At 31.3% G+C, this 16,562-nt stretch overlaps 1 protein-coding gene across 1 annotated transcript; it reads left to right on the forward strand.

The window, feature by feature from the left end:
- Positions 1-58: 58 nt before the first annotated feature.
- On the forward strand, positions 59-12,146 carry LOC115882744 (ras GTPase-activating protein 1-like). Its single transcript, XM_030900969.1, is given in 22 exon segments — positions 59-228; positions 566-765; positions 823-877; positions 880-930; positions 932-951; positions 1,607-1,760; positions 2,118-2,256; positions 2,309-2,425; positions 4,304-4,515; positions 4,572-4,706; positions 4,764-4,931; positions 5,129-5,299; positions 6,471-6,649; positions 6,705-6,811; positions 6,870-6,954; positions 8,536-8,685; positions 8,746-8,896; positions 9,785-9,901; positions 9,963-10,120; positions 10,285-10,423; positions 10,477-10,671; positions 11,630-12,146. Coding segments are annotated over 21 exon segments (2,766 nt in total). The 5' UTR covers positions 59-228; positions 566-586; the 3' UTR covers positions 11,714-12,146.
- Positions 12,147-16,562: the final 4,416 nt, after the last annotated feature.

Here is a 16,562-nt window from a genome sequence, read left to right on the forward strand (position 1 = left end):
ACAGTTCATTTGAATTCATGAATTGACAAACAGCTGATAAAGCGCTTGCGTGACAGATAATGAAGTTTCTTCTAACAAAACGTCAATAATTTTATTTTCCTTCGATGTTTCCCGAAGATTTAAAGAAAAACTAAAATTCTGTTCTTAATCCACGATTTTCCAATGACGTGTTCGCCCTGTCAACAACTCGAAATGTATATTTAACTTCGCTGAACTATTGTTTTTCAGGTAAATATTTCTGGAGTTTTAAGGCCATGTTGGCTTGGTTTGTTTTTCCATAATTATTATTTGAAAAGAACCTTCTTGTGTTTAAAAAAAGACAGACAAAGAGATTCGTGGGTTCCTGTTGGTTTTATAATGTTTATTTTATTGTGTTTATTTACCTAGCTTCAAAAAGGCTAGGGGTACTATTTAAGTTGTTTATATGAACATGACTGCATACTTAATGCATTAATTAGAAATTGAATAAACAATATCTCACGTATATCTACAACAAGGGGTATAAAGTGAACTTTTAATATTTGAGTTTAGAATTTAATTTATGTATTAATTTTTATGCCTATAGGTTTTTTTTACAAATACAACCATGTCAGATTTAAGACAGAAAGAAAAACAACTTGGGTCTCCAAGTACAGGAAGTGATGATGGCAACGAACCAAACGAACCAGTTGGGGCCCAAGCGAAAGAAACAGAAGATCCAGACTTGGGTGACTCTGCACATTATGCCCCAGCAGAGACACTCTGGTATCATGGTCGGCTTGACAGGTATATAAAGTAACTAAAATTAATTTTGGAGCATTTTTTTTAATGAACCATTTATAGGTATCAAGCTGAGGAGAGACTATGGAACTGCAACAAATTGGGATCTTATTTAGTGAGAGAGAAAGTGATCGTAAACCTGGATCTTATGTCTTGTCTTATTTGGGACGTTACAGAGATGAATCATTTCAGGTAGAGTATATTCTTTTATGATAAAAATATAATGTGCAATTCCAAAAATCATCTAATTCACTGTCTACCAATTAGCTTTGCATGTTTACATAAACATTTTTTAACAAAATTACATGTTTTTCTTTTTTCGACTGCACTAAGCACAATACAAGTGATAAAACTTTCACGGGTAAAACTTTTATTGTCTACTTTAGTTTTTAATCCGTTTTATCCAAGTTGTGTGACGTGTAAGGGGCTTTAATCTATTTATTGTCAATATCGCATAACAGTATGACTAATAACAATTAATTAATTAAAGGATTAAAAGGTGACAGAGGTAACAATAGGCAATGATTCATGGGATTCAAATAAAACATCCATAAAATTAAACAATTTATCTATGTTTTTATTACAAAGACAAATATTAACCAAGTTATTGAAATGTAATACCATATGTTCGAAAAAAAAAGTGTCAGAGATGGCTTGGAAATAAAGATTTAATGGGGAATATCGTAATTTTCAAGTCAACTGAACGCCGTTTTTTTTTTCGATTCTACAGTATTATAGTTAGCAAATCATATAAATTTGCACTTATTAAATGATGTAATTATATTGTATTTTATAAGAATGATTTTATTCTTAAATAAATATATTTGAGATAAATATTTATTTTTAGAATAACTGCTGTGTGTGGCGACTTTTATATTGGTGGTAGACAGTTTGTTTCCTTGAATGATTTAGTAGGATACTATACAGAATGTAGCGACTTATTAAAAAGAGAAAGATTAGTTCACCCTGTAGCTCCCCCCGAGCCTGTAAATGACAAAAAGGTAATTGTATTAATTTAAATATTTTTTTATCTTTTATAAATATACCAATTTTTAAAAAGACCCAAGCCTAGACTTCTTCTTAGATGCCTTGATTCAAATTGGTATTTATTTTATGTAATATTTTAAAAGGTAATAAAATAAAACTTAATTAATTAATTATCAACTAATTAATTAATTAATCGTCAACTACATAATTACCAATTAATTAATTAATTATCAACTTATTAATTAATTGTCAACTAATTAATTAATTATAAACTGTTTAATTATTTATCAACTGTTTAATTAATTATCAACCGATTAATTAATTATCAACTATTTAATTAATTAATTGGTAATTAAATAATTATTTAATAGAGAGTTGTTGCCATATTACCCTATACTAAAATGCCTGATACGGACGAATTGACATTTAAAAAAGGCGACATATTTTTTGTACACAACGACATGGATAACGGATGGTTGTGGGTGACAGCTCATCGTACTGGGGAGCAAGGTATCTGACTTTTAAGTTTTACAATGAACCTATTCTAATGAAATTTATTTAGGAATGATATTTAGAGAGCTGGTTGAAGATCTTGATGATAGCATCGATCCAAATACTGTTTTTCCCTGGTTCCATCCAAACTGTACAAAAAATGAAGCAGTTGATTTACTAGTAAAAGGTACTTATTGCTATAGATTTTTGTTACATACACTTTTTTTTTCGATCCTTGGCTGTTTCATCACAGATTGTCACACTTTCTCTTGTAGATGTTTATCATATGAAACGGATTTTCTTCGTCGTAAACAAAAGTCCATTTTATTTTTTAGATTGTACGATTATTTTGTCTTTTTATATACTGATCACTGATTACTATCCTTGCGGAAAAAAGAACTGGTTTCCTTGTCTAACGTGCACGAATAGAAAAAGACGAACATCGTCTTAGTTAGGGTCTTAGTATTAAAAGCTGAAAACTTATTGACCAATTCAGGAAATACGTGAAAACCAACATGGCGTCAAAAATGATGACGTAACTTGTCAAGGATCGAAAAACAAGTGGCGTAAAATCAAAATTAGTGTAGTAAAATGCTCGAGAATTTATCTTGGAGAACGTTCCTTGAGAAACGAGCAACCGTCGAGAATTAGCGTAATGAAAATAGGTTAGAAAAAAAATCAGTATCATTTTTAAATTTAAAACTCAATTTTCTCGTCTTTTTCTTATTATTCTCGAGAAAAATGAGAATTTTGAGAACATTTAGAACAAAAAGAAAAAAATTGGCGCCGGGCGGCACGTATAGCCGCCCATACTAAAATATTATGTTAATAAAAAGTTGGTAGACAGTTCTTTTAGTTTCAAAGTAAAGGAATTTTTCCAATTTTTTTTATCTCAAAAGCTGCGACTTTGACTGATTTTGATGTTATTACAAATTTTGTTGCAAATATTATTCCTAATCTTAAATTGAATATCGCGTTTCGCTAGCTACTGTAATTTTGGAGTTACGATTTTTTAAAATTTTTAACCCCCTCCCATACCCCCTCCTCAAACCCCACCCCCACCAAAAACTAATGGTCAGATTCTCGGGTGCCACAGTATTTTTGTGCCAAATTTGGTTAAAATAAGTTTAGCGGTTTTTGAGTTATCGTGTTACAGACAAACAGACAGACACCATGAAAATATTTTGTATTTAAGTCATTTATGTCATATATTACCCATACCTATTGGTATGGGCGGCTAAAAAAGAACAAATAAGTATTCAAAACACGTTATCTGTTCTGAGCATATTTATATTCTATCATACTGTATTCTGGAAAATTCGGCAGCATATTCTGCAGATAAAAGTAAGTAAAAAAGTTCGTATATATGTTTTACTCGATTATAAGTTATTACTGTTCACAACAGTTAAAACGTTAAAACACATGTAGGTGGCGCCCCCTACAGATAGGAGTAACCAAATCAAAATCAAATTTCTCATGTCAAAAAACTCCCAGACACCAGTTTTCATCCAAATGTTGACGTTACTTCAGAAATTATTTGGAAAATATCGAAATAAAATTGAAACTTCTACACCCTGTATCTCTGAAATTAAGTATTTTAGTACATACATTTATACGAACTTTTTTATTTATTTTTATATGCAGAATATGCTGCCGAAATTTCCGGCATACAATTCGGATCACCCTGTATAATAAAGGTTTAATAATATCCAAATCTCCGTACTCCTAATTTCGGCGACAAAGAAGGGACTGTAATTTTACCGGTGTTATCACGTTGTCTTTTGCTAAATATCTATACAATATGGTAATACAATATTACCATATACAATAATAATTATAAAGGATTATAAGTACTATAGAGAAAGTACTATTTTTGTAAAAAGCTTATGCTACTTAGACTCAAAGATAAAGACTAACGTTAAAAAATGTTTATAGGGAACATTTTAGTTTGTACTCATACGTGCTCTTATAAGGGAACGTTCCCTCGTTACGTTTGGGAACGTTCCCATATCTCTCTATTACAACCCTGAACATAGTTAATTAGATGTGTATTAAATATTTCTAGCCGGTCCAGGAAGTTTTTTGGTGAGGCCTAGCGATAATTCTCCCGGTGATTATTCGTTATTCTTCCATATCAACAACCAAATTCAGAGGTTTAGAATCGAGAAGAAAGGAGTCAGATATCTCATGGGCGGTAGAATATTTGAATGTCTAGATGCGGTGATAAATAGATATAGAAAAGAACAAATTGTAGAAGGCTATACTTTACAACACCCTGTAAGTAGTTTCTCTGCAAAAAAATTGCTTTATATTCATCTAATTATGTTATTTAGCTGGTAGTTGACGGTAGCAAACAACTTGATTGGGTTCCTGAAAACCAAAAAGCCAAATCAGAGGCTGAGAAAATTTATGCTACTCTAAGAGAATGCAGGGATCAGGCTGGTTTGAAGAAAATGAGGGGAATCAAGGTAAAAGTTTTATTTTTTCGATGCTAAATGTTTTATTAATGTAATATTGTATCCTAGCATCAAGGTTACTTGCTTAGGAAGTCGGACAAAGGTGCCAAAAAATGGAAATTGCTTTATTTTGTGTTGCTAGTCGATGGAACAGATACCCATCTGTGTTTCTACGAAAATCCAAAGAGAACTAAACCCAAAGGGCTTATAGACTTGTCCTGTGCATATTTGTATCAGGTTAGTAGTTTCTCTTAATATACAGGTGTGCCAAAAAGTTTGCAAAAAACGCATACCCGATAACAAAAAAATAATGTTAACATGTCATATGCCAACTGATGCCAAAAATGAGGTTATGTGAGAAAATATTGAATTTTCATGTTCTTTTCTCTTGTTTTTTTGTTTGCTTTTTTTATTTAAGTTGTATTTTTTTTAAGGTTCATGACAGTCTTTGGGAAAAGCCTAATTGTCTTCAAATTGTCGAACGCGCCCTGCCATGTCTAGCTACTGCCACCCATTTGTCAGGTCGTTCTCCAGAAGAGTGCCAAGAATGGACCAACGCTCTAAAGCCTTTGTGTGTACCACAGTTAAGCAGAGCTACTGCCAAGGTATTGTGTAATAGGAGTAGTTCAAATGTATCAGAAAATTTTGTGGTGTCATAGCTCGTCAAATATAGGATCATATGATGATATGCGAATTTCTCAAAGCAAAGCTTCTCAATGGATACACAGTAAACATTAAGGGATCGACAGAGAGGTTTACTTCGTATCTATTTCTACAGGGTGATCTAATAACAAAAAAAAATAGAAAATGTCAATTTTTTCATAAATTTCCCTTATTGAGGTGTGTTCAAAATATTAATACACTGTATTAATCAACCAATTACGCACATTTTTACTCCAGATCATTTTTCATTATTTTCAAAAAGAAAGTAATGGGGGAAGGTTAAACATTTTTACATTCAAATGATTATATCTCCGTATTTGATTAACCGATTTTAATGGAGTTAGTTTTGAAAAAAAAATTGTCTTTTGCTCTAGTCCAAGACTGTTACCATAATGATCTTATAAGTACCTTGATATATCATCCTATATTTGAGGAGTTATAAAATGGCAATTTTATATACTTTTTTTCTGATATTTTATATTGGAAAATTTGTGAAACTAAACTTGTATATTATATGTTGCAGGCGCATAGAATAATCCGGCTTTTTGCAAAAAGACTAGACATGTTAAAAAAAAGCCTATCTTTTTTCGGTCACTTTGCAAAAAGCCTAATCAGAATTAGACATATTAAACAATGGCAATATTTTCTGTACACTTCTGCAAATAGAGTGCCTGTTTTCAGTCGTTTTGCCAAATTGTGGCCAGGCAGATTAAAAAATGATCAAAGTTTAGTCAGTTCTGAGCATAGGCATATTGAATAATTTAGGCTTTAATAAAAATACGCCATATTTTCCTATACAAAAACAATAATTTATGTCAAAATTTTATTTTGTTTAGACGAAAACAACTTGAACCCTATTTCATAAATTATAATTATAAGTAACATAATTTTAAATACAAAATATATTAAAACCTTAATATTAATATCGCTCCTACAAAAACTGCTAAACAGATTTTTTTCGCTGTGTAATTTTTGGAATACTTTTATTTGCTGATAAGCTGTTCATTTATATTCCTGAGAGTTTAAGCATAGCAATATTTTCTGTGATATTTTAAAAAGTAAAAAGTTTCCATACTTTTGGCCACCACTGTATACTTAATACCATTGCTCCAGGTCCCTAGATTGAGGGAATTGAGATGTCTCACCCTTCACATCTTGGACGCCCATAGGTTACCATACAAACTGGTGCCTTTACCATACGTTACAATACAGTTTAATGGCCAAGTACGTATCGCCAGAACAAGAGCAAAGAGTACACCAGATCCAGTTTGGGACGAGGAGTTTGCTTTTGAGCAAGTTTTATCAAAATTTCTAAGTTCTTAGTATTAATTTATGTTTGTTTTGTAGTGATGTACCCTGTGATGTGGTCTCATTTTCACTCACAGTTTATAACAAAGGGAAGAGAGGTAAAGATACTGAAGTTGCCGAGCTACAAGTGGAGTTATCTGCTTTAGGTATTGTGTTTATTTTTTCTTGTTTATTTTTTAAATTGACAATTTTATTTTGTTTTAGGTAATGGAGAAGAAAGAGAAGAATGGTATTCGCTTTCCGGCCTTACCCCAATGGGAGAATGGGGTTCACTAAGACTGAGAACACGGTAAATATGTTTTTTTTATTGAAAATTATTATACCATATCGGGCAAGAGAAGTCTTGGGTCGGTATTTACATGGCTTATAATCGATACCAAATAAACTTTAAGTTACGTCATCGAGGGCGCGATTATTAAATTCATTGTTGCCAATCATTGACATATTCGGCGCCGGGCTGACTAACTGGAATTTAAATTTCTCGCTTGCTATTCAGTTGGTAGCTGTGCTGTAAAAAATGTCACGTTGCCATATTTATTTATTTACTTCCTGACATTTTGATTCGTTTTGACCAGGGTTGGGTAGGTAGAAAATTCTTTATATTCTACCATATTTTCTACACGTAGAAAATTAATTTTCTACATTTTTTACATGTCCAGATGTAGAAAAATCGTTTTGTATATTGTAAGCCTTTTTTTGAGTTTGTATTTATTTCAAATACTTTAATCACAACGATTAGTACAGGAAATAAACTAATAATGATATCTCTAATTGTTACTTATTATTTACAAATGGATATAATATAGTATGTCAAAAAAAAGCTTAACTATTAACTTTCATATTATTCTAAATTGAAATGTACAACGGGAGGATGTGTGACAGTGACTGTTGTGTCGTTATAATTCACAGGCATATCGTATTTTCTGTCATTTTCTGGATGTCGTCTGTCGAAATTTTCCTTGATTTGTTACACACTATAGTCTAAGTTTACAGATATCTTAAAAGGTTTTTGATAGTAAGATCAAAGTTTACAGAATAATTATATGTAATTCTGTAAACTTTGGTAAGACTCAAACAGAACAACAAAAAAATAACATCAAACATAATGAAAGTAAGAACTACAAACTACAATAATAATTATTATATGTATATAGTTTATGAAACCACAGGCTGTCTATGGTAAAATTAAAAAAAAGAACAACGAAAACTTTCAAAGAAAAAAAAATCAGACTTTTCTGTACGGGCTTCAGATTAAACAGAAAAAAAATATTCTAATAGTCTTCAAATCAATTACTGTCTCTTATCTAGGGGAGTTAGTACCGTCACAGAATAGAGAGATAGCGCGCCCGCACATATATTACAGTTTTAACACTTATAGAATTTAAAGAAAATAGAAAGGAAAAAACCTGTAAAGTAAAAAAAACGACATTAAATTAACAAAATTAATTTTGTACCTGTTCTCAGATTTTTGTACATTTTCCACTTCATATTCTACGTTTTCTACGCATTTTTCTACATACAGGTAAAAAATTAATTTTCTACGCGTCGCCGTCGTTACCCAATCCTGGTTTTGACACTTTAATTTTGTATTACGAGTTTTCGGTTTAAGTGAATTTGTAATATTTTAAGCTTAAACTCTTTTACCAGAGACCTTGCATATTCATAATTAATTCATTTTTAATTCCTAAAATATTTTGATCAAAAGAAAATATGTAAAAGTCGGCAACGCTGTGCCGGTCAATCTTAATCACGTGACTAAATGTTTATTTGATATGATCTATAGGAGTGAATCGCTATGGCGATCTTTAAGCAAGTGTTACTGCATAAAAAATCCAAAATTTTTTCTAATTAATTTTAATTTTTTTCGTAGCTACTTACACGACCTAGTTATGCCTGCCGAGGAATACAGCCCTTTGCAGCAACTTTTATTAGAGTCAGGCCTAATATCCGTTAAAACCCTTGCGGAATTGTGTCATGCAGATAGAGCTCCTCTAGCCACAGCTCTTTTGAGAGTATTTAGGTATTTTATAACAAAAAAACCGTTTTACAGCTCTATTTACTCAAATATTCTACTTTATAGAGCGGAGGGTCGTGAGACCGAACTTTTGAGAGAGCTAAATTCCGCCGAAATAGCCAGGGAAACTGAGACAAGTACTTTATTCAGGGCCGCGTCTCTGTCTACCACTCTTATGGATTTGTATATGAGGGCAGAATGCGGAGGATTTCTACAAGTAAGTTTTTATAGTAGGAATGGGAAGAATTTTTCACGTTTCATAAAATAAAAAAAACGGTGTCAGAGTAGCCTTCAAAACGACATTCTATGATAATTCCTTTTTGTCGCGTGGTCTTAATATCTCAGTAAAGAAGTATATTACTTATAAATATATAAAGAATAATAAACAATACCTTTTTGTCCATATTTGTATGTTGTCTGTGCTATAAAATTTAAATTTATTTCTTCAAAATGTCATATACACCCAAGAAAGTTAGTGTCAAAGACAGAGGCGATCAGATAATCGAATGTCTGATGTTTTCAATAATAATGAAGCGAATTTACTTATCGACATTGAGTATACTGGTTGATTCGTACTTTGAGTATTAGCCCTAATCTTTCCCTTAACATTTTCTCTAGAAAATTAAGCTTAATAACTTAAGGAAATGCCATTCATACTTCTCCTACTTGTCTTAAGAATATTCTAGTGTGTGCTTGTGATCATAAGAAACATTTTAGAGTTTTAAGCTAACCTAACTTTACAGATATTTTTAGAATTTCTAAAACTATAGGGACTAATTTTCACAATACTATCATTCACTTGTTTGTGAATAAAAATCAATCATTTCTAGACCAAAAAGTAGATAATTTATTAACATTTATAAACCGTTAAATTGAACATGTCAAATATTATTTCGAAAATTCCTAAAATATCTAGTTTTGAGCACGCGCAATTTAGTGTTTTGTATTAGCATTAACCCTAAGAATATAAAATATTCCATATTTCCTAGAACCGCTTAGGACTAAGGCTGATGTTAATATTCGTTAACGTTGATTCATATTCTTGAGATATGAATCAACGTTAGAGAGTATTGGGAACCAAGTAATTTCTATTTCTGTGTTATAGGCGGCTGTCCTGGAAATTGTTTTGAGACTCTTAGAAAGTAAACAGTCGGCTGAACTTAACCCTGCAAAAATGGACTCTTTAGATGACGCCTGTAATAATGCTGAATTCTTACTTCAGGTAAAATTTTCCACAGACAATTTTTGAAAAATATATATTTTATCATTTGGAAAATTGTTAGGTTTTGGATCAGGTGACTCTGAGTATATTCACGTCTCCAGACGCATGCCCAAGGCCTGTGAGATACATTTGCGGCTGTCTTCAGAAAGCTGCGGTGGCAAAATGGCCCGATGAGAGGCACGTGCGGACCAGGGTTGTATCCGGTTTTGTTTTTCTACGGTAAGAATGTAGTTTTTTGTTTCTTAAATTCTTATTGTTAAATATCTCTAGGAATCTGTCATTGTTATATAAATATAACAATTCAGTAACATTCTATTTGTCATTAACAAATATTAGTTCAAATGTACCAACGTCACTTTTTACTAACTAAATACTATTTTTAGATTACTGTGTCCAGCATTACTTAACCCAAGACAGTTTGGACTGGTTAGCGAACAACCCAGCCCATCAGCAACAAGAAGCCTAGTTATGGTAGCGAAATGTCTACAAAATCTGGCTAATTTAGTCGAGTTCGGCGGCAAGGTTTGCATTAAATAAACATGTATAATTCTTATTTTTAATTTCGAAATATCTAGGAACCTTATATGGAGGTTGTGAATCCCTTTATTCTGAAAAATAAGGAACGGATGGTGGTATTTTTGGACCAACTGTCCGCGATAGGCGATCCGGGGGAACCCAGGATCATATCCAAGCCTGATACAGCCAAAGAACTGGCAACGCTGCACCACATATGCGTAGCTCACTTGACCGAGTTACAAGCAGTTGCCAAAGTAAGTAAATATATTTTTATCTATTTAGTGCATTATTTATTGTAGACTCAATAGAGATATTTTAAAAATATCTTTATGGGTTTTTCATATTAATTTTTTTAAAAATCACCTTATATTATTCGGCATATTACTACCAGAACTATGGCTCGATAGAAAGCCCTAAGCTTGATTTTTATGCGTCCGTTACCCGTTGATCCGACGGCACTCTGATTGGTCATAGCGTTTTCGCGCCACTTACTTTTCATCTGTAATTTTTTTACTCCAGCCTGTCAACGGAGAAAGATTGTACGGTAACGGACGTTTTGACACTTTCTTGACAAATGTAACCTAACCTTAATAAAAATATAACAGTAAACAAGGGGAAAACATTCGGGAAAACAAGAATTTTAAGAAAACTATAATATATCTTTTGCTATGCTCTCGAAGTGCGGGAAATCTGGCTGCCGCGCCGGTAGACCGCGTTTTACTACTGCGCATCACATCTGTACAGTTTATATTCTGATAGTAAAGTATTAAACAATTGTGGTGATTCACAAAAAAAAATACTTTACGATAGCTTTACTATCAGAATATAAACGAAAATAAAATAAAAAGTCTGCCCTGACCCGGATTCGAACTCTGAATCCTCGGTTCGTGGTCAGAAACTCTACGCACTGCGCTATGGAGACATGTTCGAATTATATTCAATACTAGAATTTAAAGGACTAATAAAAATATAGGATGTTCTTTCCTCATGCTATTCTAGAGAGCATAGTAAAAGATATATCAAAGAGCCAGACGTCTTAAAATACTTGTTTTTCCGACGTTGCTGGCTCTGGTATTATGAACAGAGGCATGAAAATGCAATGTCTTTAAATTCAACCTATAAAATTAATATCGTATCGTCGGACAACGGATGCATGTAAATCAAGCTTTAGGCAGGGTGTATCATATTAATAAAAAATACTTTGTTTTTAAGGTTAATCAGTCAATTAAAACGTTAGTGACGGTCACAGAAATGCTGGCCAAACACAAACAGAAGTACCTGGAAATGATCAGGTAGTTAATAATGGGTCAGAAGAAGTTGGAAGTTGCCAAGCGGCAATTCGAGGCCGATGCTTAAATCAAGTTCCACATCTAGACAGTTACTTTCCCAGAAAAAAATCTCAGGTAGTAGCATAGGCTGATAGGTTAAGTAAATTCTAAATTTCGCATAAAATAAGCAAAAGGAAAAAATGAGGAATACTAAAAAGGAACCTACTCTTAAAGTATAAGAAAATGCGCGCACAGAAATCTCAGTGTAAAATTACAGATTAGTTAGTTTAGTTTAGAGTACTGGAACTTCAATCTCTTGTCTGGTTTATGCCTAGATCGTATATACTTACATGGATAAGTAAATCATTATGGAAACTGTCGCAAACATATCAACGACTTCCATTTATCTTCGTTTTTTGTTGCACACGCGGTGCTTCTACTCTATCTATGCTTGTCGAGGACCTATCGTCCGCGCGCCAAATTTGAACATTAATTTTAAAAATTTAATTTGTAAAATGCTTATATTGGAACAATAAATTGAATGTTTACTGTCACAAAAATTAAATTATATAAAAAAATACATTTAGCCACTCTGTACGAACATCAATATTCTTAGGACATCTAACCAGAAAGTATGCACGTGGCTTAATATAAATAAAAGAGCAACTGAATACTTTACTTGCCTATGAAAAGATAATTCGGGGACCTTTATATAGTCTATAAAATGAATAACTTTGAATTTTGACAGTTATTTTTTACCAATATGGCAAATATAAAATCCCTCTGTCAAAAAAGTTACTGATATTCTTTAAATTGACTGCCTGAACGAATCAGATAGGTAACTCTTTTTACTTTCGTGAAATAGAAAAAGAAAATAATAAAACAAATGACAGTCTCTTCCTCTTCTTGCAAAAATCAACACAAAATGTCATAATTGACAAAAGTAAAATGTCATCAGCTTTTGACATTTCTAAATATTAGACCAATGCCGTCTCTAATAGAACAGCCACGGAGCGAGATTTATGACGTCACGCTGGTTAGATACTACGTATTAATAAATATGTTGTAGAATACATGGAAAACATAATTATTCCTCGTATTTTTGGTTTGTGTTTTAAAAATGATATAGTTTACATGAAATATACATAATATAAGTTAATAAATACAATATAATATATACCTATTTATAGTAATAAATCCTTTGGCAAATAAACTATGAACCATACAAATACAGCAAATGTTTTACAATATACAAATAATGAATAGGTGGTACATAAGATAATGGGTAAAATGTAAAATATATTTTAAATTTAGGGTTTGAAAATCGATCTAATTTAACAAAAAACATTCAATATCTACTAATAGTGATGTATTATTTTTTGCATTCACAAAATTTATTTATATATTATAATGTTTACTGCAATTAATAAACTAATATAAACTTGTCAAAAGATGACCACATATTTTTTAAAATTATTATTCTTATCACAACAACTATCTACATTGACTATGGAATACGATTTCAGCCATATTGTAAAACATTTGCTGCATTTGTATGGTTCATAGTTTATCTGCCAAAGTATTTATTACTATAAATAGGTATGTATATATATTGTATTTGTTAACTGTATATTATGTATATTTCATGTAAACTATATCATTTTTTAAATACAAACCAAACATACGAGGAATAATTATGTTTTCCATGTATTCTACAACATATTTATTAATCCGTAGGATCTAACTAGCATGACGTCATAAATCTCGCTCCGAGGCTGTTCTATTAGAGACGGCATTGCGTCAGCAGGGCCGCAAGTTGCTAACCTAATAAAATTAACACTAGAAAAGCCCGCGGGAACTGTCAAATTCAAAGTTATTCGTTTTACAGACTATATTAGAACTTTCACACACTAAACACTTTCTAGTCATTTTTACGAGTATTTAGAAAGTCCAACGAAAAAAATAAAAATATAATTGCACAAATTTAAAATAAACTTCTCACTGAACACATTCTTGTATCCTTGGCTATATAAAAGTGGTCGATAAAAGAGTAATTAATACAATTTTTAAATTAAAAAACGCAAAAAACAAGCGTCGTCACACAATGGAAATAGCTTTGTTCGGGTTCTTGTTATTACCGATTCTGAACCGTCCTAGAACTGTGATGCTTCTGCGCAGAAGGAAATATGAAGACATTATTTCATTTGCGCATGCGTTGCAGAGTTCTAGGACGGTTCAGAATCGGTAATAACAAGAACCCGAACAAAGCTAATAAGATTATGACATGATTATGACAATATAATGACAATGAAAAGTTGGTTTCCATAACAATGTATAATTTGTACTTTCTACCGTATAAAATTGTGATTATTTTGGAAATACGTACAACTTTTAATTCGCATGCGCAAAGTAAGGTCCTCGAGAAAGACATACCTATTGAACGTTTCATAAGTGCAATAAAGAAGGTTTGAAGATGGCATGTCGTGATGTTGGAGACATATTTTTTAATACTAAACTTATGGCGTTGATTTATCCACGTAAGGTATATATGATCTAGGGGTTTATGGGCTATGCAACTGGGCAATTGGCAGAAAATATTAATTAGTTTTCGGTAGTTTTCCTGAAGGATATCTCAGTAACTTAACATACAAAATATACTCATAAATATACTCATTTTGACAGATATAGAGTCAATATCGGTTTGTCAAAATAATCTGTATCTATACCGTGGAGGGCAGAAAATCATCAATCAAAATAATTTAAATATACTCAAATCAAAACATAGTTATCAGCTAATAGTTAATAAAAACTTACTTTAAGAGTATGTTTCCAACATTTTTGTGATTTTAGGCTAGTTCTATAAAGTAAAACGCAATAAAATTAGGATAAAACATTTAGGCTACATTTCTGTGTTGCTCTTTGGACTCTCGCAAATCAATCCTGTCTAGATGTGTGAATTTTTTCTCTTCAAAAAAAAACAAGGAATACGAACTTCAAAAAAAAACATTTCGTTTAAGTGAAAATGAGATGTTTCACCATTTAACAAATATAAGACTGTATATTCCCATTCTAAGTCAGTTATATTTAAATAATTAACCCTTTTTACTAAAAAACAAATATGGTTTATTCATTTATTATATAATATTATATAAAATTACTCATAAATACCCCCTTAGCATGAGCCGCATTTATGATATATTATCTGTTTTAAAAGAAAATTTTATTGCTCATTGGATGGTTTTGTAGATGTATATTCTGCGAACGGTTTTTGCGTTGATATATAGCTTTAAACTATAAGTTTATGCGAGGTTGGTATTTAGCAAGGATATTAGAAATATGAAAGGAACTAGTTGAAAAAAAAAACGGCGTCATAGTGACTTTCAAAATGACAGTCGATTATAATTTAACCGCTATTAAAAATTGACGTAAAAAATTGCCTAAAATTCATTTATTATATAATAATTTAGAAAATTTTCTTTTCAATTTAAATATTAATTTTTGAAAAGTCTATATGCTATAAGGGCAGGCCCAATAGAACATTGTTATTTAAAGGGCACTATGACACGTTTTTTTTCGAGCCTATGATGTAATGTTATATAAGTTTACCTGCATTTCTTTTTTTGTTTTTGTTTTTTTCATGGACTTTTCTGTCTGATTGAAAAATAATTAAAATTTATTACTTATTAGATATAATTTTATAAAAAAAGTTCAGAAGCATTGAAAATATGTGCTTCATTACTAACCATATAATTTTCTCTGCAGGATTGTTTAAATTTATACGTAAAAATTATTATCAAAAATAACTTACTAACCAAAATTAGTTTAATTAATGACATTCCATTTGTCTAATTCTGGATTATCACTTTGATATTTGTTTATATAGATATACTTAAACACTTTTTATTTCTTTGATTTTTTAATTTGACAATTAGAAATTAATATATCGAAAAAATATTCTATTTTTTTATTTATTGTAATAAAAAATAGAAGACTAAGAGATTATTGTGATATTATTAAACATAAATTTAAACAATCCTGTGTCTCTTTTGTAGGCTTTTATGCGTATTTCGAATCTCAAAGAAATATACACTATATATCCATAACCTATTTATTTGTTATAGCGTGTCATATTATTATTAGGATGTAAAATCTGTACTTGTACTCCCGCATTTAAAATAATGTAAGATTATTTCGACAATTTTCTACGACTCATGTGTTTCTTTTTATTTTTTTGTAACGATATAAAAAGATGTTCATTTTATACATATTTAGATCTTATTAGAGAGGAATAAAATAAATATGTTACTTACATTTTTGACGACTTATATTTTTATTTAATCTAAAAATCACAATAATTGGAATGCTACACATGTTACATACCTTACTGACTGGTGCGATAGCCCAATCTATGTCATCAAATTATATATTTGAGCCTATGATACTTCATTATTAACTACAGGCCTTGTAACTATCTATCTCATTTATGGGGATAAAGTTTTATTTAAATAAAAATCACAGAGGAAGATAATAAAGATTTAAGTATATACTTCTCACGTAACTACTCCTTGTATACCGTGCTGGCAACTGTTACTTTTGGGTCGGTATTTACATGTGTGGAAGTAAATCGCATAGGGATCTTATTAAGTCGGAGTGAGAGAAATGTGACGGTGTGCTGTTGCCGCGTTGCCGGTACGCCTTTCCATATCAAGTAAAGTAAAATCAAGATCGCAAACTGCTTATTTTTAAAAGACTTTTTTCGAAAAGGTAACTAGATAAAATCTTTAGATATGTTTCTGAGCAAGTGAAATGGAATTATTAGGGATATCGTTAGGGTGTCCATTTTTTTATAACAAAAAAACATCAGTAATCGCGATAAT

Source organism: Sitophilus oryzae, unplaced genomic scaffold (genome assembly GCF_002938485.1).
Source record: "Sitophilus oryzae breed Bouriz unplaced genomic scaffold, Soryzae_2.0 scaffold_179_pilon_pilon, whole genome shotgun sequence".
NCBI lineage: Eukaryota > Metazoa > Arthropoda > Insecta > Coleoptera > Curculionidae > Sitophilus > Sitophilus oryzae.